We start from the raw sequence: 23,763 nt of genomic DNA on the forward strand, positions 1-23,763 counted from the left end.
TGTATCCTAGAATAAAACCAAGAAAATTTTAAATAATATGACACAATATAGCACCCAACAGTGTGGAGTCACAATGTTTGACAACCAATCACAAATTACCAGAAATACAAAGAGGCAGTAGAAAAATCAACCAATAGAAACAGATCCAGAAGATACAAAGATGATGGATGGAAGCAACAAACAAGGATCTTAAAAAAGCTATTAAAAATATGCTCCATATGCTAAGAAGGAAGAAGAAAATTTGAACATTATGAAGAGAGAAATGACTTGTGTAATTAGTCTCAGGAAAAAAAATGGGGGTGGGGGAGGACCTGAGGAAACAATAAAAATATCTGAATAATAACGACCAAAGCATTTCCAAATGTGATTAAAACTATAAATCCATATATCTAAGAAGCTCAATAAACACCAGGCAGAATAAACATAAAACTGCACCACAACACCTAATAATCAAACTACCAATGATGAAGAGAAAAATCTTAAATGAGCCTGAGGAAAACAACAATCTGTACAGAGGAAAAAAGAATGACAGCAGATATCTCATCGGAAACAATACAAGCCAGAAGACAATTAAGCAACATCTTTTCAGTACTCAAAGAAAAGAATATCCACCAAAAAAATCTTTTCAAAATGAACGTAAAATACTTTTCAAGCAAAAAGTAGAGAATTTGTCACCATGAAACTTACATCCCAAATGCTAAAAGAGGTTTATCCAGCAGAAGGAAAGTAAAGCAGACAGAAGTTTAGAACTACACAATGCAATGAAGACCACTGGGAATCATAAATATGTGAGTAAACACAAAGACCCACCCCCATTTTGTAAATTAAAAGATAAGTGTTTTGGGGCCGGCCCGGTGGCGCACTGGATAGTGCGCCGCTTGGGAAGCGCGGCGGCGCTCCCGTCCGAGGGTTCGGATCCCACATACAGACCGGCTCCCGCTCACTGGCTGAGCGAGGCGCGGGAGCAACGCCGAGGCTTGCAATCCCGTTGCCGGTCCCCGGTCCGGTACGGGGGCAACACTGAGGGTTGCGATCCGTTGCCGGACACGGAAAAAAGACAAAAGACAAAAAAAAAAAAAAAGATAAGGGTTTTGAAGCTAAAATACCAACAATGAATTGTGGAAGCCATAATGTATTAGAAGGAAAATGTACAACAATAATAGAACAAAGAACAGAAAAAAAGAAATGGAAACATAAGAACCTTCTGAAAGTAGTAAGTGGTATTTTATTATCCACAGCAGACTGTGATAAGTTAAAGATGTATATGTAAACCTTAGAGCAATCATTATAAAACTAAAACAAAAGGGTATAGCTAATAAACAAGTATGAAGATAAAATAAAAGTAATTCAAAAGAATGCATAAAAAGAGCAAAAAAGTAACAAAGAACAGATGGAATATATAGAAAACAAACAGCAAGATGGTACATTTAAACCCAACCACATTGCTAATTGCATTAAATGCAAATGGTCTATTTTTCAGCCATCAAATTAAAAGGTAAACATTCTCAGAATCAATTTAAAAAAATGAGACCTAAATACATGCTATCTTCAAGTAACCCAATTTAAATATAAAGAAAGGTAAGTTGAAGATGAAAAGAAAAAAAAGATGTGCTATGCAAACACTGACTAAAATAAAGTTAGAAGTCTATAGTAATGTCACATCAAGTAGATTCCAAAACAAGTAATATTACCAAGAAAAAGGTCATTTCGGGCCAGCCCATGGCTCACTCGGGAGAGTGCGGTGCTGATAGCACCAAGGCCACGGGTTCGGATCCCATATAGGGATGGCCGGTTAGCTCACTGGGTGAGCGTGGTGCTGACAACACCAAGTCAAGGGTTAAGATCCCCTTACCGGTCATCTTTAAAGAAAAAAAAAAAGAAAAAGAAAAAGGTCATTTCATAATGATGAAAGGATTAATTCCTCAAGAGGATGTAACAATCCTAAACCTGTATGCACATAGTTAAAGAGTTTCAAAATACAGGAAGCAAAAACCAATAGAAATGTAAAGAGAAGTAAAGGAACAATTATACCCTGAGATGTCAAACTCTTCTTTATTCTAATTGAGACAAAGTAGACAGAAAATGAGAAAGAACGTAGAAGACTTTAACACAACAGTCAGCTTGATATTAACAGTAGCTTTCACCCAACAGCAGCAGAACACACATTCTGTTCAAAGATACGCAGAAAATTATTTAAGATAGATCATATACTGCGCCACAAAACTACTAATAAATTTAAGAGGACTGAAATCATACAAAAAATGTTCTGTAAGCTTGAGAATTAAACTAGAAATCAATAATCTGAAAAACTTCCAAAAAATTTAAAATTAAATAAGACACTTCTAAATAACTCATAGGTCAAACACTGTAAGGTTCTACTTTAAGGAATGGGAAAAGGAGGGCCGGCCTGGTGGCGCACTGGAGAGTGCACTGCTTGGGAGTGCGGCGGCGCTCCCGCCGAGGGGTCGGATCCCATGTGGAGACCGGTTCCCGCTCACTGGCTGAGCGCGGTGCGGGTGCAACACCGAGGGTTGCGATCCCGCTGCCGGTCCCTGGTACGGGCGTGACACCGAGGGTTGCGATCCCGCTGCCGGTCCCTGGTACGGGCGTGACACCGAGGGTTGCGATCCCGCTGCCGGTCCCTGGTACGGGCGTGACACCGAGGGTTGCGATCCCGCTGCCGGTCCCTGGTACGGGCGTGACACCGAGGGTTGCGATCCCGCTGCCGGTCCCTGGTACGGGCGTGACACCGAGGGTTGCGATCCCGCTGCCGGTCCCTGGTACGGGCGTGACACCGAGGGTTGCGATCCCGTTACCGGTCAGTAAAAAAGACAAAAAGGAAAAAAAAAAAAAGGAATGGGAAAAGGAGCAAATTAAACCAAAAGTAAAAGGGAAGAAAATAATAAAGATTACAGAAGTAATCAATGAAACAGAAAACTAAAAAACAATAGGAAAAAAATCAATGAAATCAAAAACAGATTTGGAGGAGGAGGATGTCAATAAAATTGATGAACCTCTTGCCAGAATGACCAACAAAAAGAGGACACAAATTATCAATATTAGGAATGAAAGATGAAATATCATTATAGACCCTACAGATACTAAAGCTGATAACTTAGATAAAATAAACCAGTCTGCTGAAAGACACAAACTGCAAATATCACTCAAGAAACAGATATCCTGAATAATCCTATAGCTATTTTTAAAAAATTAAATTCATAATTAGAAACCTTCCAACAAAAAAACTCAGGTCCAGATGGCTTCACTGACAAATCTACCAAACATTTATGGAAGAAATACCAATTCTACACATTCTCTTCCAGAAAACTGAAGAGAAGGAAATACTTCCCATCTTATTTTGAGGCCAGCATTACCCTGATACTAAAACCACAAAAAGACAGTATGAGAAAATATTCCTCAAGAACACAGATAAAAAAATCCTTAAAATATTAGCATATTAAATCCAGGTATATTTAAAAAGAATAATACATCACAGCAAAGTGGGGTTTATCCTGGGAATGCAAAGTTGATTCAGCATTTGAAAACAATCAGTACAATTCACCATATCAAAAAACTATAAAAGAACATATGATCACCTAAACAGATGCATTAAAAATATGATAAAATTCAACATTCTTTCATGATTTTAAAAAGAAAGAAAAAAAATCTCTGAGCAAACTAGGAATAGAACAAAACTTCTCTTCCCTGATAAAGAAAATCTAAAAAAATACCGTACAACTAATATCATACTTAATAGTGAAAGACTGTATGCTTCCTCCTCATCAGAAACAAGACAAGAGGGCCTGGCCATGGCTCACTTGGGAGAGTGTAGTGTTGATAACACCAAGGCCACGGGTTCAGATCCCTATATAGGGATTGCCGGTTCGCTCACTTGGGAGAGTGTGGTGCTGACAACACCAAGTCAAGGGTTAAGATCCCCTTACTGGTCATCTTAAAAAAAAAAAGAAAAAAACAAGACAAGGATATCTGCTCTCACAATTTCTATTCAGCATTGTACTGGAGATCCTAGAGAGTAGAAATAAAAGGTACAGAGATTATGGAGGAAGTAAAACTGTATTTGCAGATGACATAATTGCATACGTAGGAAATCCTAAGGAATCTGCAAAAAAGTTACTAGAACTAGTGAGTAAGTATAGCAAGACTGAAGAATAGCAAGGACAGTGAGTAAGTATAGCAAGACTGTAGTCAATATACAAAATTCAACCATATTTCTCCACACTAGAAACAAATAATTGGAAATTAAAATTTAAAAAATACCCTTTACAATTACTTTAAAAAGTATGAAATACTTAGGGATAAATTTAACAAAATACATGCAAGATCTGTACATTGTAAACTACAAAACACTGCTGAGAGAAACTGAAAAAGACCTAAATAAATAAATGTTCATAGATTGGATAGAACATTATTGCTCTGAGGTGAATTCCCCCTAAATTAATGTACAGATTTAATGCAAACTACCAAAATTGCAATGGGTTTTTTTGAGGAAATGAATAAGTTGATCCTAAAACTTACACAGAGTAGACAAAATAATTTTGAAAAGAAACAAGGTTGAAGGAATTCACCTACGTAATTCCAACATTTACATATACTAATGGAACAGGATACAGTCTAGAAATAGACCCTCTCTTTACATGGTCAATTGTTTTGTTTTTTTGGCAAAGATGCCAAGGTAATTCAAGGGAGAAGGACTAATCTTTTTTATAAATGATGTTAGAATAACTTGCTATTTATATGCAAAGTACAAACCTTGAACCTTACACCACAGTAAAAATTTAACTTGAAATGGATCACAGGCATAAATATAAGCCCTAAACCTATAAAATTCTATAAGAAAAGAGAACATTTTTACAACCTTAGCTTAGGTTAAAATTAACAAGATAGGACATGAAAAGCACAAAATACAAAGGAAATATGTTGATCAAACAGATTTCATCAAAATTTTATACTTAAAGTCTTCAAAAGACACTTAAGAAAATAAAGAAGGGAAGAATCTAATGGAAGAAAACATACCCAAAATCTGCATTTAAAAAGGACTTGTATCCAACTGAAAGAATTCTTACAACTCAAGAATAACACAATCTGGTTTTAAAATAGGCAAGAAATATGAACAGACACTTCATCACAGGAGGTACAGAATGGCACATAAACATATGAAAAGATACTCAACATCATTTGTCATAACAGAAACACAAACTGAAACCAAATGAGATAGCACTATACACTCACTACAATGGCTAATAGTAAAAAGACTGACAATACCAAGTGGAGCAACTACAACTCTCACCCTGCTGGTTTTTCAGCCACTCTGGAAAATGATTTGGTTATTTCTTAAAGTTTAACATGCACTTAATCACATGACCCAGCAACTCCACTCTTTTTATCATCATTTATCCAAGAGAAATGAGATCATATATCCAATACAAAGACCTGTACGTAATGTTTATAGCAGCTATAGCTCCCAAACAAACAACTCAAATGTCTATTACTGGTAAATCGGTAAATAAAGTATGGAATATCCATACAATAGAGTAGTAAGTAATAAAAAGGAATGTAGTACTAATGCACACAACTGGGTAAATTTCAAAAGCATCATACTAAGTGGAAGATGCAAGATACAAAAGATTACATACTGTACGATTCCATTTACATAAAATTCTAGAAGAGGAAAACTGGGGTGACAAAAACCAGGGTTTGGGTTGAGGGAAGGGGACTGACTACAGAGGGAAATGAGGAACTTTTGGAGTGATAGAAATATTCTACATCCTGATTCTGATGGTGGATATTAGATTGCACACATCTGTTAAATCACATATCATATACATTGGTGAATTTTATTACATGTGAATTACATCAGTAAAGCTGATTAAAAAGTCATATTTATACATAATGTGATCACCTATCTGCATATGTTTCTTAGGAAAATCCTTATGGAAACTGTAAATTTCTATTTTTCTCAATTTATTTCTAAGTTCTCAATCCACTTCTTAGAGATTTACATATACAGCCCTTTCCCCAACCCAGGTAACAGGGAGGGTGGGGAAGGGCAGAGCAAACTATACGATGGCTACCCAAGCACCACCCTTTACACCTAGGGGGTAACATTTCCCTGTTCATTGGGCCAGTTTCTAGTACTTCAATGAGAAATCTTTTTAGCTTAAGTGTGAGGATATGGATGTAAAAAAAAAAAAAAAAAATTCTCAGCTTTCAGTAAAAATAGAGAACTAGTAAATATGCTACATGACTTTTGTAAATAAATTATACACACACACACAGACCTTTTAAATAAATATATCAAGTAGACTCAAAAAAGAACTTAGATTTTGATTTTCCTCATGTAAGTATCCATAAACTATTGTTGTGTATTCAGGAAAACGTCAACAGCCCCATGTCTAACAGATCCCAAATTTTCAAATCCTGGTCTATATAACTCAACCCAAAGACATTCTCATTCTCAGCTTAAGTACATCAGTAGATTTTAGGTACAGCATAGTGCACTTAAATTCTATAATACAGCGTTCATGGGGTAAATGGGTTATCGCTAGCAGGTTTACTTACTTCAACCATTCCTTGATGGGGTCAAGAGAGGCTACAGGAATGGCATTGATCATTGTCACTTTCTTGCTGTAGTCCTTGTAGACAATAACCATATCAAAGTTTTTCAGGTGAAACTGGACCCGCTCAAAGTGAATCAGCTCCACTTCATCCAATGTCACCACAAAAGGGGGCTGTCAGGGAGAATCATGGATCATTATCATATAAATATTCCTCCCAAAGCACTACTAGTTTCAAATACCTTCAGGCTCTAAATCACTACACAAAGGATAACTAAGCTGTTTTGGGGTCTTGTTTGAAAGACTGAAGCAGTATGACATAGTAAGAAGTCCAGTAAAAGTATCTGCAAGATCAAAATCTTCTCTCAAGGAGAAAACTACCATTTAAATAAGAAAAATTTAAAAAACTATTTAAAGAGACTTTAAAAGAATCATTTGTTCGATAGTTTTAAGTCTAAGTAAACATCAAAAATGAAAATGAGAATAATTAGCATCAAAACACCTACTACCCCCTGCCTTCTTTTCTCCAACAATTTTCTTACTAAAAAGAGGTAAGAAATACTCACCCATTCTGTAGCATTTACCAGTGCACTACTAGTGGGCTGAAGGAGGCAGGTACTCCTATGGGGAGCTCCGTTAAATCTGAGAGAGAATAAGAAAACTCATAAGACTGGGCTCATCTCAAGAGAAATTGTTATTACCACAATGGACAAACTTCTTCCCTATCTGCATTCCAAACACGGCTCTAGCATACTCACTGGAGACTCACTTCCAGAGGAAGTCTCTCAGTCTTAGTCACTCAACCAAACCCTTAAAACTTTTAAAGAGAGAGTAGATGGTCTCAAAGATTATTAGTCATAGGAAAAAAGGATACAATGTTATGTTAAATTATTACTAAAGGAAGAACAACCCATTTTCTAAAAGGCAGACGAGTGAAACTTCAGGACAAAAAGAAGATGAGAGATGTTACCCCAAGTCCCTAAAAGGTACTTCAAATTCCAGTTCCTCCTTAGTTAGAGCCTCTACTTTGTCAATGAAATTTTTAAAGGCTGTTTTCAGTTTGTGCCTCATTTCTCGCTCCATCTGTAAAAGAAAAAAATATTAACTATAGCCATCATGTTACTTGTTAATAGTACCTCTCCTCAAAAAGTCTAAAGAGCTTTTGGAGTCCTTAATTCTCATAAGCGTAATACTAAAATGTACACCTTATTACCATACCATAACTGTAGAGCTGAGTCTGCAACCTAAGTCTAATCCATAAGTCAAAGCACTATACCATCTCAGCAGATACTTGAGTTGTTCTGCACAGATCCAGGGGTTGTTTATAAAATACAATAATTCCTGAGTTTGGATTTGGACCTCATCCTACCTCTTTTCCCCGCAAATACAGTACTAAATTTCACAGACCTGTTCAGCATAGAGGTCATCTCGGTCATGCATATGCTGATGTTTCCCCAAATCCGTGGTGATCTCTCCCACTTCCGTGTAGAACTGCACATCTGTGTGCCTCTTCTTCCCAAACATGATGGCATTCTGATGGTATAAAGCAAAAAAAAAAAAAAAAAGACGTCAGAAGTCTTAGGCTACCCAACAGAGAAACAAAACAAGACCATCTCAAAATGTTAGGCCTACACAGCATATATGTAAAAAATATTATTTATGTGTCATAATAAACAATAATGTTTGGGAATGTGAAAAAGTATATATTTTTAAAAGTAGTTCAATTTATTAGATTGGACTTTGGAGATTATGTTGGCAACAAATTTTGTCTAAAGCAAAGTTTCTATTTCAGAAACAGAAATTTGGGTTGGCCAATTAGCTCAGCTGGTTAGTGCTCTGAAGACAAAGGTCAGACACATGAGAGACCATCCATACCATTGACAGGGGCCTCCAGTGAGCCTTATAACACCAAGGTCAAAGGTGTGGATCCCCATACTGGCCAGTTGCCAAAAATAAACATAAAAAGAAACAGGAGTTTGGAGAAGACCTTATATATTCTGCTGGTCATTATATGTCACACTAAAGGAACAAAATGTTTAGCACATTCTAGATGCCAGGAACTGCAGACTTTTAAAAATTATTTTATTCAATCCTTTTAAAAATCTTACGTGACAAAATAAAAAAAAAAAATAAAAATCTTACGTGATAGGTGATGTTTTTCATCGCTATTTTATAAGAAAGCAGCAGAGAGAAACTAAATATCTTGCCCAAGATCTCAGAGCTAGTTAAGTAGAAAGATATACCTTGAGGTGAAAGTGCAAGACAATGATCATTTCTCCATCACAGGGCTGGAACAAAGCATGCTTGATGTTATTGTACAGAATATCCACTTTGTCTCCTCGAACAGATGTGAAGCGAAAACCTGGGGAAAAGAATGAAGAAGCCAAGCATCGAGCACAATCATTAGGTTAGGCCAAAAGGCATAGCATCTCTTCTGGCTGATTTGAACAGGGTCAAAGGAAACACCAACAACTATACAACGTTTCCCCTTCTTTCTGGCCATAGAAAAATGTGAGTAGATTCCTCCCAGCATTTCCTTGTCCTACTATATTATTTGATCTGTCATTCCTATAAACGTGCCCTGAAGACAAAGCCCAGGCACATGAGAGACCATCCATACCATTGACATGGGCTTCCAGTGAGCCTTGCATCCTCTTCTGGGCAATGTTTGGACGAATGTACAGATCTTTCAGTTTGGGATTACTCCGGTTTAAATTGATCACCAGTGAGTCTTGTTTCACAATGCCCTAAGCAGAAAGAAAATTAATGTGAATCCTGATGTGGCCTTACACGTCCCCAAAACACACATCTTTCTACACAAAGGTGCTTTGTCTATGTTCAGGCTCACCTCCTTCTCTTTCTCTTCTGCTTCTCGAGTCTTATAACGTTTCTGTACTTCTTTTATAATTCGGAAAGCATTCTGAAGGTTCAAGGCTGGTACTGTCTGTTCTCCAGGCGCCTTCATATTTGACGCTCGGTATGTACTATAGAAAAGGGGAAGCACTTATAGAATATTCTTTATCAGGCTAGGTAACCTCTACCCATTACTATATAACTGGCGTAACATCTCTTGAGAAAAACATACTACTGAATGGTGAGAGAATGCCTGGAAAGCTGAAAAAAACCATCTCCTTTTATGCTTAAATGAAGGATGTTATAAATGATTAAACCATTGGGGTGGGAGATATCGCACTTATTTTTCAAATCTGGCAAACATCCCAATTATCCCATTCCACACCATGAAGGAATAGTATCCAATATGGCACACATGTTCTTATTTGAGGATTCTATTATAAAATATGTAAAGTAAGTATAAAATATTTTCATGAGGGTTGCAAATTCAGGTCCATCCTCAAAATAGTACAAAGTCAGCAATGTGACACTAAACAAGTACCAGTGAGGAAGGCTTTGCCATTCACTAGGTAAGGGAGGACACAGCACAGAGAATGAAATGTTTCTCAGAGTACCACTCCAGCCAGTAGGGCTCTGGGGATGGTTTTCCAGGGGACTCACATTTCCTTGACAAAAGTGGCTTCAGGGTTAGGAAAGATGTTGCCCTCATTCCTGCCCAGGGCACTGCCTGGGCAATAGAAGTTGATTCGCAAGTAAGTATAATCTCCTTCCACGGACATACTTATATTCTGTTCAAAGAAAGGAAAGCCATAAAAACAAACAAACAACAACAAAAACCACAAAGGTTTCTTTCCTTGATAAAGATTAGTAGTTATAGAAACGGTAAATTAGGTTAGGAGTTACACGCTGACTGCTCTTTAGAATTTAACTTGTAAATGTTAATCTAAATTTTTTTTTTTTTTGTCTTTTTCCGTGTCCGGCAACGGATCGCAACCCTCAGTGTTGCCCCTGTACCGGACCGGGGACTGGCAACGGGATCGCAACCCTCGGCGTTGCTCCCGCGCCTCGCTCAGCCAGTGAGTGGGAACCGGTCTGTATGTGGGATCCGAACCCTCAGGCGGGAGCCCCGCCGCGCTTCCCAAGCGGCGCACTATCCAGTGCGCCACCGGGCCGGCCCATGTTAATCTAAATTTAATAAGCATATTTAGCTTATCTTTTTACATGACTGGATGTCTGTTTCCCAAAAGGATCAATGAATTCTCAAAATACTTTGTGCCATGGTACAACTACAGAATAAATAATGCTTAAATAAAGTTCAAGGAAAGAGGCAAATTACGTTTCTGAACTACTTTAGCTTTCAAAAAAGTAAAAACTGGAAGGGGAAGGAGAATGATAGCAGGAGACAGGGGAAAGGGGGAAATTAGTTAAATGAGAAGGGTAGAGTCTAAAGGAGCAGAAAGTGGGACAGATGATGCAGGCAGATTACTTATGGTAAGCACAATTAATATTTTAAAAAATAGTTTGGCTGAAACCTGATGCAATGAATGTTAGTACCTTGATTGTGGCAATGTGAAAAGGTGTTGCAATCCCAAACACAGGCATTATTACAGTCTCATATTTCTTATCAATATAGATCTTCATTTCCCGAATATGTGGTTCTTTAGGCATCAGAGATGGGTTTTTATAGGACACATTAGATTTGCGAGCTCTGGAGTGGGATAAAAAAAAATTGAGAAATTTCTGCAGTCACACATAACCCTAAGACAACTGAAATGCTCAATGCAAACTTACTTCTGAATCTGCTGTTCTCCCTTCTGTTCAGTCAATCGCCTCTTTGCTTCTTCATTGAGTTGAGCTGCCAGTTCTTTTTGATGTGCTCTCCGTTTCTCTTCTGCAGTCATCTCATTCTAGTGAAGGGAAAACGCAAGTTATCAGAACGTATGAACCATGACAGTTATGAAATCAATGTAATTTAAAACAGTAAACTCACTCGTGTTCTTTCTGTAAGTAATGCTGCCCGAGAACCTCTTCCCAAAAGGTCCTCTGCCTCATCTTTCTCTTCCTCCTCCTCTTCCTCATCTTCATTCTATGGGAAAAAGTCACAATCAAAAAATCAAGTTTTAATTTTTTTAGCCAATATTGTTTAACTTCTTCACTGTACTGAACTTCCTGTACAACTCATTTATCTTCTTCCTACCTTTAGAAAAATCCCTACATTCTTCACTTTCTTCTTCACAGAAGTGAGAACAGTGGCTGGGCCATCCTAGAATAAAAAAGAATTCAGCCATGTAATCTAAACAAAGCACTTTCACTTTCTAACCTAGTAGAAACAGCTGAGTAAAGCACAGCTGAGCAATGCTTTGGACTTTCTAGACACTAGAATCTTTGACAATGAATAAATATAGTTTTTATCCTCCCAGCCTCTCATTAGGAACTTTAATTTGGGAGGCAACACTGGAGTAATGATTAAGAATACAGGCTTGATTTGAAGCACAGCTCAGTTACTTTCAAGCTCTGTGACATTTGACAAGTTACTTAAACTTCTCTGTTCCTTCAGTTTCTTTATCTATATATGGACATAATAAGAGTTATCTTCTTCACAGAGCGACTGTAACAATTCAATGAGTTAATGCATAAAACTTAGCTTATTAAAAAAAAACACTTTTTTATTTGCTGTCATTATTATTAAAAATTAGTTTCTGCTAAGTGAAAGAAACCAATCATAAGACCACATATTGTATGATTAAATTTATATTAACTGTCCAGAAAAAGCAAATGCTGAGAAAGAAAATAGTTTAATTGTTGCCTAGGCATGGAGGACTTGGGGTGGGGTGGACAGGAGTGAGTGCTTATGGGCTCAGGGGTTCTCTCTGATGTGATGAAAATGTTCTAAAATTAGATTGTGGTGATGGTTGCACAACTGTGAATGTGCTAAAAATCATTAAATTGCACATTTTAAGTGGGTAAATTATATGGTATGTGAATTGTAGCTCAATAAAGCTGTTTTTAAAAAAAAAAGAAGAAAAAAATCAGTTCCATTATTAGAATCACTTTCTGATATTATCATTATCAAGGTTTAAGCAACAATGTAATAAGCAGCTTGGTTTACACCATTCTCTGTACTTGGGCTATAATCTCTATTCCTAGCTATATTAGGTCAGGCTGTCAGATAGCTCTCTCCCTTAGCTAGCGCTTAACAAAGACAAGAAAAAAATACAGGGTGTCCAAAATGTACCTCAAAAGTCTGTTCATGAACACTCAAAGGTTTAAGTGACAATACACACCTCATCCACAAGCACTGTGTCACCAATGAATAAGGCATAGGTTTTCTCTTCTGGTTTTTTCCCTTCTTTGTTAGTCAGATCTGAGAATCCCAAATTGATACTGAAAACCATCCCTAAAACAGCAAAACAGGGCTTAGTCTGTGGCTGTGAAAGAACGGAGAGGAGTAAGATTTATACAGACACATAGATAAAGCTAAAGGAAATTACTCAAAAAAGTATTTTCCTACTGCATGCATGTAAAATTTACCTTTCTTCAGTTTGTACTGATTTTTACTATTGATTACTAGAGAGCCTTCACGGAATTCAATTCCCATCCCAAATCTAAAAAGAAATAAAGAGAAATGTCAGTAATAGGCTAAAAGATCTCTAACACGGATCAAGTATAATATATTCATTTCAATTTTCATGATAAGGCAGGCAAACATGTAGTAATGATTTGCCCCTGCTGATCAGTCAGTTAAGGAAGAGAATTCGAAGATAGTCTCTGGCCTCTAAATATGTTGTATAATCCCATGTTGAAAAATAATTTCCTAATTAAGTATCTCATGTAACATTTATTACATCAAGCCTTCTTTATTTTATTTCCCCACATTTAAATTTCAATCTTCTACCATGAAATCAAGTTACAGGTTTTCTTATAAACAACACCGCAGAGATTGTTTAGGGATATGTTACCAACCAGTAATAACTGGATCGAGAGGTAATTTTTAATGTAATATTTACAACCAAATTCATGACTTGATATAGGCCAATATATTTTCTCTTGTCCACCAGCGAGGTCCAGAAGTTGAAACTAAATACCCCAGACAAGTTTTCATCTAAGGAGACAGTTCAATGCTATGTTTCCCAAAATGTCCTTTGTTCTATAATACATTATTAGGTATTTCTAGGTGCTCAATGATCAAGTACATTTGAGAAACATCAGATTAAATAAAAATTAAGAAAAAAAATATATAATATTAGGCCATCTCAGAGTATTTAATTTACAAATGTGAGATGAGATGTTCTAAGAGAGGAAACATAGTATGCAATACAGTATTTCCTAATATTTGTAATTTGATTCCAGGACACCTACGGGTCCAGAAAAATCAGTACCCCATACACTTGGGAGGAGAACCTAAATCTTTCTCACTTTTTATGATAACACCACGTGCTCGGCACAAGGTTAAATGTGGTAGTCCATAAATGCTGGCTGAATCAATCAACTGGTCTAATATATATATATATATTTTTTGTCTTTTTCGTGACCAGTAAGGGGATCGCAACCATTGGCTTGGTGTCGCCCGCACCGCGCCCAGCCAGTGAGCTCACCGGCCAGTCCTATATAGGATCCGAACCCACGGCGGGAGCATCGCTGCGCTCCCAGCGCTGCACTCTCCCGAGTGCGCCATGGGGGCTGGCCCTCAACTGGTCTAATATTGACTAACCACTGCCAGTCATGAAAACAGACTCAGAGTGACAGCAGACATCATAGCATACCCTAGGTTTTTGGTAATTTTGCTCAGCAGCTCTGGCTTCTGCTTTTTAACCACGTCCATCACAGCATTATACACATCACATATCTTCACACCTAAAAACAAAGCAGAAAGGGGATATTAAAGTATCCTTCAGAAAAACACAAAACAAAACATTTTTTAATCAATTTCTTTTTCACCTATTAAGTCCCTTAAAGCACCATTTCTCAAACTTTGAATGAAGGAATACGGAATGTCAAGAGTGATAGGGTCTAGAAATCTGCATTATTAAAAATAGTCCTCCTGGGGCCGGCCAGGTGGCGCACTCAGTAGAGGGCGGCGCGAGTGTGGCGGCGCTCCCGCCGAGGGTTCGGATCCCATGTAGAGACCGGTCCGCTCACTGGTTGAGCGTGGTGTGGGCGCGACACCAAGGGTTGCGATCCTGTTGCCGGTCGCGGTGCGGGCGCGACACTGAGGGTTGCGATCCCATTGCCGGTCATGAAAAAAGACAAAAAGGAAAAAAAAAAAATAGTCCTCCTAGTCACTCTTAATTATATTCTGAGAATCACTGATTCAGGGGGACTACAGAACACCAGTTGGTCTCAGTGAAATACTTTAAGAGTTGATAAATGGTATAACATTGAAAAACAGGTCCTTGTGGTGGGCCTGTTCCATTCATTGCTAAATGGGTGAATTACTGTTAGTACTATGACCTTAATTTTTAAGGACATAGGCTATGAATAGGTATGTCAAGCCAGAATAGTCCAGATACGGCAGCCTCAGAGAGATCTTTATCTCCATTAAAACTATCTATGGCTATGATTTCCAGCATTATTTCCCCAGACCAATTTAGAGATATTGTGAAAGAACAGGGTCTGGAACCTCTGGGCAACATGGGTAGGTTTAAGAAATGGTTTAAAGAGGGTAAGCATAAAGTTTCACTTAGCCAACTGGGAGTGTAGAATACAAGGCAAAAGAGGAGTTAAACACTTTGCTTTCTTTTGAGGTAGTTGCATGCTTGCTTAGCAGGGCTGCTACTAGTCTATTCTTACACTAAGATTCTTGGTATCCATTCAATGTAGGATTAACATTAAATATTCTTTTGATAGAGATACAGGCTCTCAAAACTTCGAAACTAAATAAAACTAATAAGGCCAAGGTATTTTATGAAGATCTAGATACAGAGGCCTAATAAATCAGAGAAGTTTCTGTAAACATCAATGACTACTCCACTCATGCCTGAAAGAAAAGGAGATTCAAGAACTAAGTGCTAGGATGATTCAAGGTTACAAGAGCCTCAGGGAAATAAACTCCTCTGTTTGTATTTTTTTATATAGGTTTTCCCCATCCTCTACACAATTTTTTACACTATTTCCAAATCTTCTTTTCTAAGGTATCTCACCATGTCTTAATTCCTTTAGTAGCTCCTCTTGAAGCTGGAGCAAAAAATTGTAATTTTCTTGAACTTCCTGAGAAGGATCAACCATCAAGGTGCGAACAAGATTGGAGCAGTAAGATTTGAAGCGAATACCCATGGCACAAGTGATGGCCCCAAAATGCATATGATTCTTGTCACTAGAGACCAAAGGAAGAAAGCATTTCATTACCAAAACTAGTGAAGTTGTTAGTATCACTGGCACATACAACATCAACAATCATTACTTTCCTCAGCTATATCTTAAAGCTGTGGCTGAATAAGGACCTAAACCTTTTTTGTTTGTTCTTAAAAACAAAGCAGTTTATAAAGGCTATAGAGTAAAAACTCGTAATCAAAACTTTCAGAATAAAAGTTCAGTGAGAAGATGAGTGCTGTATTCTAAAAATGCAAAAGATATACTGAATTGTATTCACTATACTCTAACAGTATGGTTGTGAGAAGTCATGTATACACTGGTCATCTGAAAATTGCTGATTATAATTAATCACTTCAGACTCATCCAGGAAGAACAGTATTCCTTACAATATTTTTTTAAGTTAAAAGAGGAATTACATTATGATACATCTAATAACATTTTAATTGTTTTTGTCATTTTTGCATTTTTCCAGCATTTTTAATAATTCCAGAAAATGCTTACAATCAAATATTAAAGTAAGAAATGAGCAACTATGTGAAATAAGAGACATGCATAGAACAGAACAATGCTCTGGCTGTTATATTATGAAGTTCTCATACTTACCTCACCACACTGAACTTAAGATTATAGTTGCCACCACTCTGAATGATAGGAGGGAAACACATTTCCACAGTAGAAGGGTCTGCCCCAGCTAGGTATTTTTTCTCTTCAATGGCCTTTTCCACAGACTCAGCCAGTTTGCTGTGTCGAACTTTCTGTAAGCATATCCAGAAATAAAATAACGCTTACTAGAGAGGGTGGCAAAGAGGGGTGTTGGGTATTTGGACATTATCATTTGAAGATTACATATACTGTGATATCATTTAGGATGATATAAAAGTCTTATAAAATGTTTGCGCAGCAGATAATATACTGGTATACATGCAAAGCAAATCTGGAGAACACTACGTGGAATTAACAGCTATTCCAAGGATTCTCAAGTAAAATAATGGGCAACCCCAAGAAACTATAGTGCAGGCTTATAGTTATGTTGAAAGAGAGATGGCATAATTACCACCAACTTAAGTATCAAAGTCTTAGGATTCCCAAGGAAGCAGAACACATATATGAAAAAAACTGCATGGTAGGGACATATTACTGCTTCCTTAAAACAGTAAAAAGACCCTCCCCACTCCATTTACCTCATCTGCATCAACTATTTCCATGACTCTTTCCTTGAAGAATTTGTTGAAGACCTCAGAGGTGATGCTGGCTGCTTTCTTCATTAGGTTGAGCTCCCCATCTTCCTTTACAGCCATGGTATACGCCACAACTGCACTGATATCTATCTGCAGTCAAAGTGGTAAGAGTTTCTAACATGCGAATATAGAATTGCTAAAGAAATGTATCTCTCCTAATTTGAATATTATCAGTAATGATATATGGTTCTTTAGCAAACTGCTCATCAGTAGATCGCAGAATATTAAAATATTCTCTTCTTGAATTAAATAAACATTTGAAATAGCTTTTTGCCAGGTCATTGTGTGTTTTAAGAGGCATTAAGTTAATGTACTCCTTAAAATTCAAATTCTCCTCTCTAGAGATTTTTATAAAGGCTGAAGAAGAAAGATAGGAAGAAAGGCAGGGAAAAAAGAAGAAAACAAAAATATTTTTTGGATAAGAGATTTTTCTGTTTCCAATTCTGAAGTGGCTGAACTATCTCCTGAATGCCCCATTTCCTAACTAAAAAGTAAAGCTGGCATACTGCTCAACCAAAGGGGATGAAAAACAGAAATGTAAATGAATATAGTTTTCCCAAATGTCCTATACTATCTGTTGTGAAAGCCCACCGTGCCTTTGTCTTCTCAACTCTCAATTGGCTACTTTCCAATAGTATTCTTACTTTGTCAAAACCCTCTTTGTTGAGGCAGTCATTCCAGCTCTTCATAAACTCTCCAGGGAATTTGTCTTTGCTGAACACTCCAATCTTCTTGCCATTCTTGCTTTCTTTAATGGCTTCGATCATTTTGTCAAAGTTGTTCTTATTACTTTCATTCTATCAGTGCCACAAGGAAGAAAAGGGGGGTTGTTAATTAGTTTTAGAATTAGACATCTATGTTCTATTAATAATAGGCCGAAAGGAATATTCCAAACTATGTGAAGAATAGATTTCCACCCCCATCCCCACCTACTTCTTTAGGGCAGATAGTAATATATCAAAAATTAAAACAAAATTTCATCAGTTATTTTTATATACTTAAAAGTGCCATATAAGTTGATGAGGCTATTCTTATTTTTCAGAAGTAGCTAAGTGGGCTGGCTGGTTACCTCAGTTGGTTAGAGTACAGCATTGTAACACCAAGGTCAAGGGTTAGGATACCCTTTCCAGACAGCCACCAAAAACCAACCAACCAACCAACCAAAAACAACCCAAACAGAAACAGCTAAGGAATTCAAACACTTAGGTGAACAACATTCTGAGAAAAAGTCCTTTTTGTTAGGTGGGCGGTATGACAGAAAAGATCATATTTGATAAAAACTAGAAATGAGGTATGTCTAAGTTTCCTTAATGATATTTAAGGTCATTTGCTCCAACCACTCAAATGAAAACAGAGTGTCCTTGAGAATGACCAGATAAAGTTAGTGTTCACCAGAATTCCATAGCCCGTTTCTTTTGCTGCAGAACTGGTAAGAGTTCTTGAACTCTTTTCTGCCTGACAATGAAGATGTGACAGAACTTTGTAATTACAACCACAGCCAGCTATGAACTTCTCCCTGCATTCTTTGAATTTCTATAAGGCACTTATGTTCACCACTTTAAAATATGCTTTCACATTTATAACATTGTTAGTCCTGACCTTTTCTCGTATTAGCAGTGAGATGGCAGGTGCTCCATTAGCATTCTCATTGCCCTTAGTGTTGGCAATCTGTTTCAAAAACTCCACTTTTTTCTTGCTCGCCATAAAGATAATTTTGTCGTCACAGAAGACCATGATAGTATCAGTTAGTTCATAACCAAAGAGCCATGTCTACGGGAAAAGACAACAGTGACGAGAGTATCTACAGATAAAAAAATTAATAAACTCATAAAGAAATATTTATAGATAAAATATCTGGGATTAACTTCAGAACAATCAGGGGTCAGGGAGCCTGGATGTGAATATGAATGAGATGAGTCTGGCCAGAAGTTCACAATTTATTAGAAGTGGATAATGAGTACATGGGGGTTCAATATATTATTCTATCTATTTCCTACTAATTATTCATCTCTCTGTTCTCTCTCAGAAAGACTTGGGATTTTTAGCTGGGCACACTACTCAGCATGAGGTCTCTATTTCTCATCCTTTCTTACAGCTAAGTATGGCTCATTAGATTTAATTTGGCCAATAAGTTTTAAATGGAGTATTGTGTGAGACTTCAAGCAAGTTGTCTTAAAAAGGGAAGAAGGTCTCCCATTTTCTTCCTTTTTCCATCTTTTTGCTTGGAATGCAGATGAAATGGCTGGAGCTCTAGTAACTATCTTGCACCATGAGCATAAGGGTGATACTCTACGGATGGCAGAGCGAAGATCCAGAAAAAGCCTGGGTCCCTGAAGACTATATAAAATAAAACACTTCATTTAACCTATTGGTATTTAGTTTTTTTCTGTTATATGTAGTTGAATCTGTATTAATTTATACACTTCTTCTTTCCTTATGCTCTAAATCAGTGCAAAATCCAACTGAACTTTAGGTAATGATGGAAATATTCTTGATCTGCTCTGTCCAATATGGTAGCCACTATTGAGATTTGACCCACAGCCAGGTGGGTCTGAAGAACTGAATTTTTAATTGTGGCTACCACACTGAACAGTACTGCAGAAAATTCAATGACTCTAAGGGCTAAAAATTGCTGTACACCTCTCACCTGTAGAGCAGTTGATTTGGCATAAACAATTTCTTCATCAACACCCACAGACACAACAATGGCATCAACATTGGCATACTCATCTTCTCCTTTCTGAAAAGGGCAGGTAATTTAGTCACTTTCTTTTCACATTAGCAAAACAAGAATATAAACTTCAGTATTTACATAGGATACGTATAATTTTTTCCTAATGGAAACTCCCATTTTAAGGTACATGCCTACTTGGCAATCTCACAACTATTACTTATTCTTTATTTTTTCAATAGCTTTATTGAGACAGAATCCACATACAATTCATCTACTTAGAGCGTACAATGTAACGGTTTTTAGTATATTCAGTTATATAATCTAATTTTGAAACATTTTCATCTCCCCAGAAAGAAACTGCCCATTAGCAATCATTCTCCATCTCTCCCACCCCTCCCAGCCCTAGGCAACCACTAATCTAATTTCTATCTCTATAAATTTGTCTACGCTGGACATTTCACTGAAATGGAATCATGTAATATGTGGCCTTTGTGTCTGGCTTCTTTCACTTATGTTTTCAAGGTTCATTTGTGTTGTAGAATATATCAATACTTCATTCCTTTTTACTGCTGTATAGTATTTCATTGTGTGGATACTCCACATTTATATCTATCCATTCATTAGTTGCTGGACATTTGGTGGATGGGTGGTGTTTATTTTGTAATTGAGATAATTGCTTTATTATTGAGTTGTAAGAGTTTTTTACATTCAAAATACAAGTCCCTTAGATATAATTTGCAAATATTTTCTCCCATTCTGTGGGATGTCTTTTCATTTTCTTGATGGTGTCCTCTGAAGAACAAAAGTTTCTAATTTTGAGGAAGTCCAATTTAACTATTTTCTTTTGCTTCGGGTGTCATATTTAAAGAGATCTTGCCTAACCTAAGGTCACAAAGATTTACTCTTATTTGTCTTCTATAAGAGTTTCATAGTTTTAGCTCCTACATTTAGATCCATGGTTCATTTTAAGTTAGTTTTTACGTATGGTATGAGGAACGGCCCAACTTTATTCTTGTGCATATGGATATTCAGTTGTCCCAGCACCATTTGTTAAAAAGACTGTTGTTCTTCCCTCATTGGATTGTCTTGATACTCTTGTCAAAAATCAAATGACCATAAAAGTGAGAGTTTATTTCTGGACTCTCAATTCTTTCAATCTATTCCATTAATCTACATGTCTATCCTTATGCCAGTACTGCTGTTTTGGTTACTTAGCTTTTAGTAGGTTTTGAAATTAAGATGTGTAAGTCCTCCAACCATTAACTACCCTTGAATTGCTCTATAAAACCAAAGGACTAGTAATACTGAGCTGTAATTCTGGCTTCTCCCATGAAGTCAAGAAAAACACCTACAAAAGACTCTTCCACATTTTAAGGCTTCCAGCTGCCAATAAGAATACAAATATGATAGCAACTGAGGGTTCTGTTATATTTCCCTACAACAAATATATAACGCAAAGAAGTTACTACACAGAAACTGTATGTATTCTCCCACTGACTTTCAGTGAAAAATGTTTTCCGTTAGGTTAGTAAAAAGTTTTATCATTACTTTTCACTGATGATGCAAAAGCAATGATAGTTACAACTGCAAAACCTTAATATGCATCAAGGCAGTGGCACCACTGTCCTTCTTCACTACCACATGTTCCTAGAAAAAAGGATACAGTAAAAATGACTAATATTAAGAAACCTCATCCCTTGAGTATATATCTTTTTTGTATTTTGTGTAAAAAAATGGGAAGTATGTACAAAGCAATTCTGTGTGCATACTGAAGTATGATGGTTGTCTCAAGGAAAAGCACTTGTACAATTATTTGAGTAGCAAGCTGAACTAGACATTTAAACAGACTTGGGTATCTGGTATACATTTTCTCAAAAATGAATGAAGTGAGCCTGTCATTTCAAGAAAAATAACTGACATATATGCTGCCAATGATAACATGTGAGTTTTCAGACAAAAAAATTAAGATCTTGAAAAACTTGCATCCGCCACTAAACTTAACAGCTTCTCTTACTCAAGACTTTTCTGATGAGATTAGTGGTAATAGTGACATATGATTCTTTGATATTATATAATAAAATGTGTCAACATTTGGAAGATCTGTACAACTGAGGGAACTAATATTTTCCAAATAAGCAATGCATAATGTTACAAAAGTCATCTATGGGTTAAAGACGGAATATGTAAAACAGACCAATAACTTGAATATGATTTCACTTCTATGATTTCAGATTCCACAATACAATTAACTTTTAAGAGACTGCCACTTGAGTTTTTGTGCAGTAACAAAGAATATACATAATTATCTGAAAAGGTTATTAAATTATCTTCCCTTTTCCAGCTTCATGTATGTATGAGACCAGATTTTCTCTGTGTACTTGATACAACCTATACAAACAAAGGCTCTTTGGGGACCTGAATAATTTATGAATGTAAGGGGGTCCTGATATCAAGAAGCTTGAGAACCACTATCCTAGCATTACTATGATACATTAAATTAACACTAACGTTGGCACCAAATATATTTTCTTCTCCAAATTTTTGTTAAACACACCTCAGTTCTTCAGTTAACATAGAATTTTTTAGTTATCTGCAATCATCACAATAAAACTCTAGGTATGATATGTATCACCATATTCAAAACCACTTATCAAGACCTGGCACACTCAAAATTCCCCACACAAATACACAAGCAGTCCTCACACTAGTGAGATTTAGGCTCCCCTCCCAAAAAAAGAAAAGATGCTGAAAGTAAAATCTAATTAAAATACACATTAAGTTTAAAATACATATTTTTAAAACTAGGACTATAACTATTAAATAATAACAGGTAAAGTAGTTCTTCTTCTACCATTTCCATTTCTTTCAGTTAATAAATCAGACAACAGAATACATTCATTAAGGTCCAAAAGACAAAACTGAATTTCTTTGGAAGGTTTCTGATTTTATCTATAAGGAGACTTAGGGACACCTGACAATCTTTTCAGGTAGGATGTTCGCATCGGTGATTTTTTACATTTACTGGGAATTTTTTTCAGCAACTGCAAGCAATAAAGTATCGAGTTGCTGGTCTGTCTTCTGTATTTGGGGAGACAGTATGCCTACTGGCTAAGGGTCCACTTTGAAGCCAGATGCCTGGGTTTTAATCCCTAACTCCACCACTTATTGTGACCTAACCTCTTCGTGGTTCAGTCTCTTTGATCTTCATTTCTGTAAGTGTTGCTGTAAGAATTAAATGAGTTGATATGCGTAAAGTGCTTAGAATAGTGCCTAGTACATAGGAACTATGTATTTGCCATTATTATTATTAAAGACTGAAACTGCTATTTATTAAAAAATTTACTGTACATCATACCACTACTGTTACTGACATCAAAGATCAGCTGTTAATTTTATAATCACTACAGAGTACATAAGACAGGCTTTCAGAAAGCGTACAACTCAAAAGGAGATTACTTTAGGTGGTATCCAGATGTGGCTTTAAATATTCAATCACAGAGCAAAAAAGTTATATACTTTTCAATTCCCTTTTAATCCTCTTGATTACATCAAGAAAATATCTGTTTGGTGCTAGTCCTTAACATCTGTTACAATTTAACAACACAGTTTTGCTTATATTACCTTTATTTAACAGCTACTTTTTATTTTTGACAAGTGGCATAATTTTCCATTTATAGTGATGTAAAGTATCATTTCTGAATGTATTTAGGTTTAAAGAGTTCAACAGTTTTTTGGAAGATGAAAAGAGAAGGAAAAACGGTAATTGACTAAGCAGAGTTGGGGTAAATATACCCTAAGTAATTAACAAGCACTCTTACTGGGAAAATATCCAGAAGCATACATACCACACTGAGCCCCAATATAAAGGAACCATAAAGAACTGAGATGGGTAGAAGTAATCCACTGTCTTGCTGAAAGTAATATGGGAATTGTCTTTATATTTAAAAACCTTCCTGAGCCACAGAAGATAGCTGCCTAGTCTTAGGGAACCCAAAACAAGAAACCAAGCCACCATAAAAATCAGCAAAGTGCCATAATGCAGCATTCAAGAGAAGCACTGACACTACAGCTTATTCATTTCTCTACTGGCACAAACTTTCTTTTTGGGGTC

At 36.6% G+C, this 23,763-nt stretch overlaps 1 protein-coding gene across 1 annotated transcript in view; it reads right to left on the bottom strand.

Moving 5' to 3' along the window:
• SUPT16H (suppressor of Ty 16 homolog (S. cerevisiae)) overlaps positions 1-23,763 on the bottom strand; it is a 33,279-nt gene that overhangs the window by 5,874 nt on the left and 3,642 nt on the right. Inside the window, exons 2-22 of the mRNA XM_008574060.1 lie at positions 19,626-19,718; positions 18,578-18,748; positions 17,623-17,775; positions 16,922-17,068; positions 16,344-16,495; positions 15,569-15,741; positions 14,192-14,282; positions 12,960-13,033; positions 12,713-12,825; positions 11,626-11,691; positions 11,419-11,514; positions 11,220-11,335; positions 10,983-11,136; positions 10,089-10,216; positions 9,424-9,559; positions 9,196-9,322; positions 8,819-8,937; positions 7,983-8,108; positions 7,546-7,658; positions 7,142-7,217; positions 6,580-6,749 (exon numbers count right to left, since the gene is read on the bottom strand). Coding sequence (XP_008572282.1) covers positions 6,580-6,749; positions 7,142-7,217; positions 7,546-7,658; positions 7,983-8,108; positions 8,819-8,937; positions 9,196-9,322; positions 9,424-9,559; positions 10,089-10,216; positions 10,983-11,136; positions 11,220-11,335; positions 11,419-11,514; positions 11,626-11,691; positions 12,713-12,825; positions 12,960-13,033; positions 14,192-14,282; positions 15,569-15,741; positions 16,344-16,495; positions 16,922-17,068; positions 17,623-17,775; positions 18,578-18,748; positions 19,626-19,718 — 2,594 coding nt within the window. The remainder of the gene's footprint in view (positions 1-6,579; positions 6,750-7,141; positions 7,218-7,545; positions 7,659-7,982; positions 8,109-8,818; positions 8,938-9,195; positions 9,323-9,423; positions 9,560-10,088; positions 10,217-10,982; positions 11,137-11,219; positions 11,336-11,418; positions 11,515-11,625; positions 11,692-12,712; positions 12,826-12,959; positions 13,034-14,191; positions 14,283-15,568; positions 15,742-16,343; positions 16,496-16,921; positions 17,069-17,622; positions 17,776-18,577; positions 18,749-19,625; positions 19,719-23,763) is intronic.

The sequence above is a fragment of the Galeopterus variegatus genome, unplaced genomic scaffold, assembly GCF_000696425.1.
Source record: "Galeopterus variegatus unplaced genomic scaffold, G_variegatus-3.0.2 Scaffold994, whole genome shotgun sequence".
NCBI lineage: Eukaryota > Metazoa > Chordata > Mammalia > Dermoptera > Cynocephalidae > Galeopterus > Galeopterus variegatus.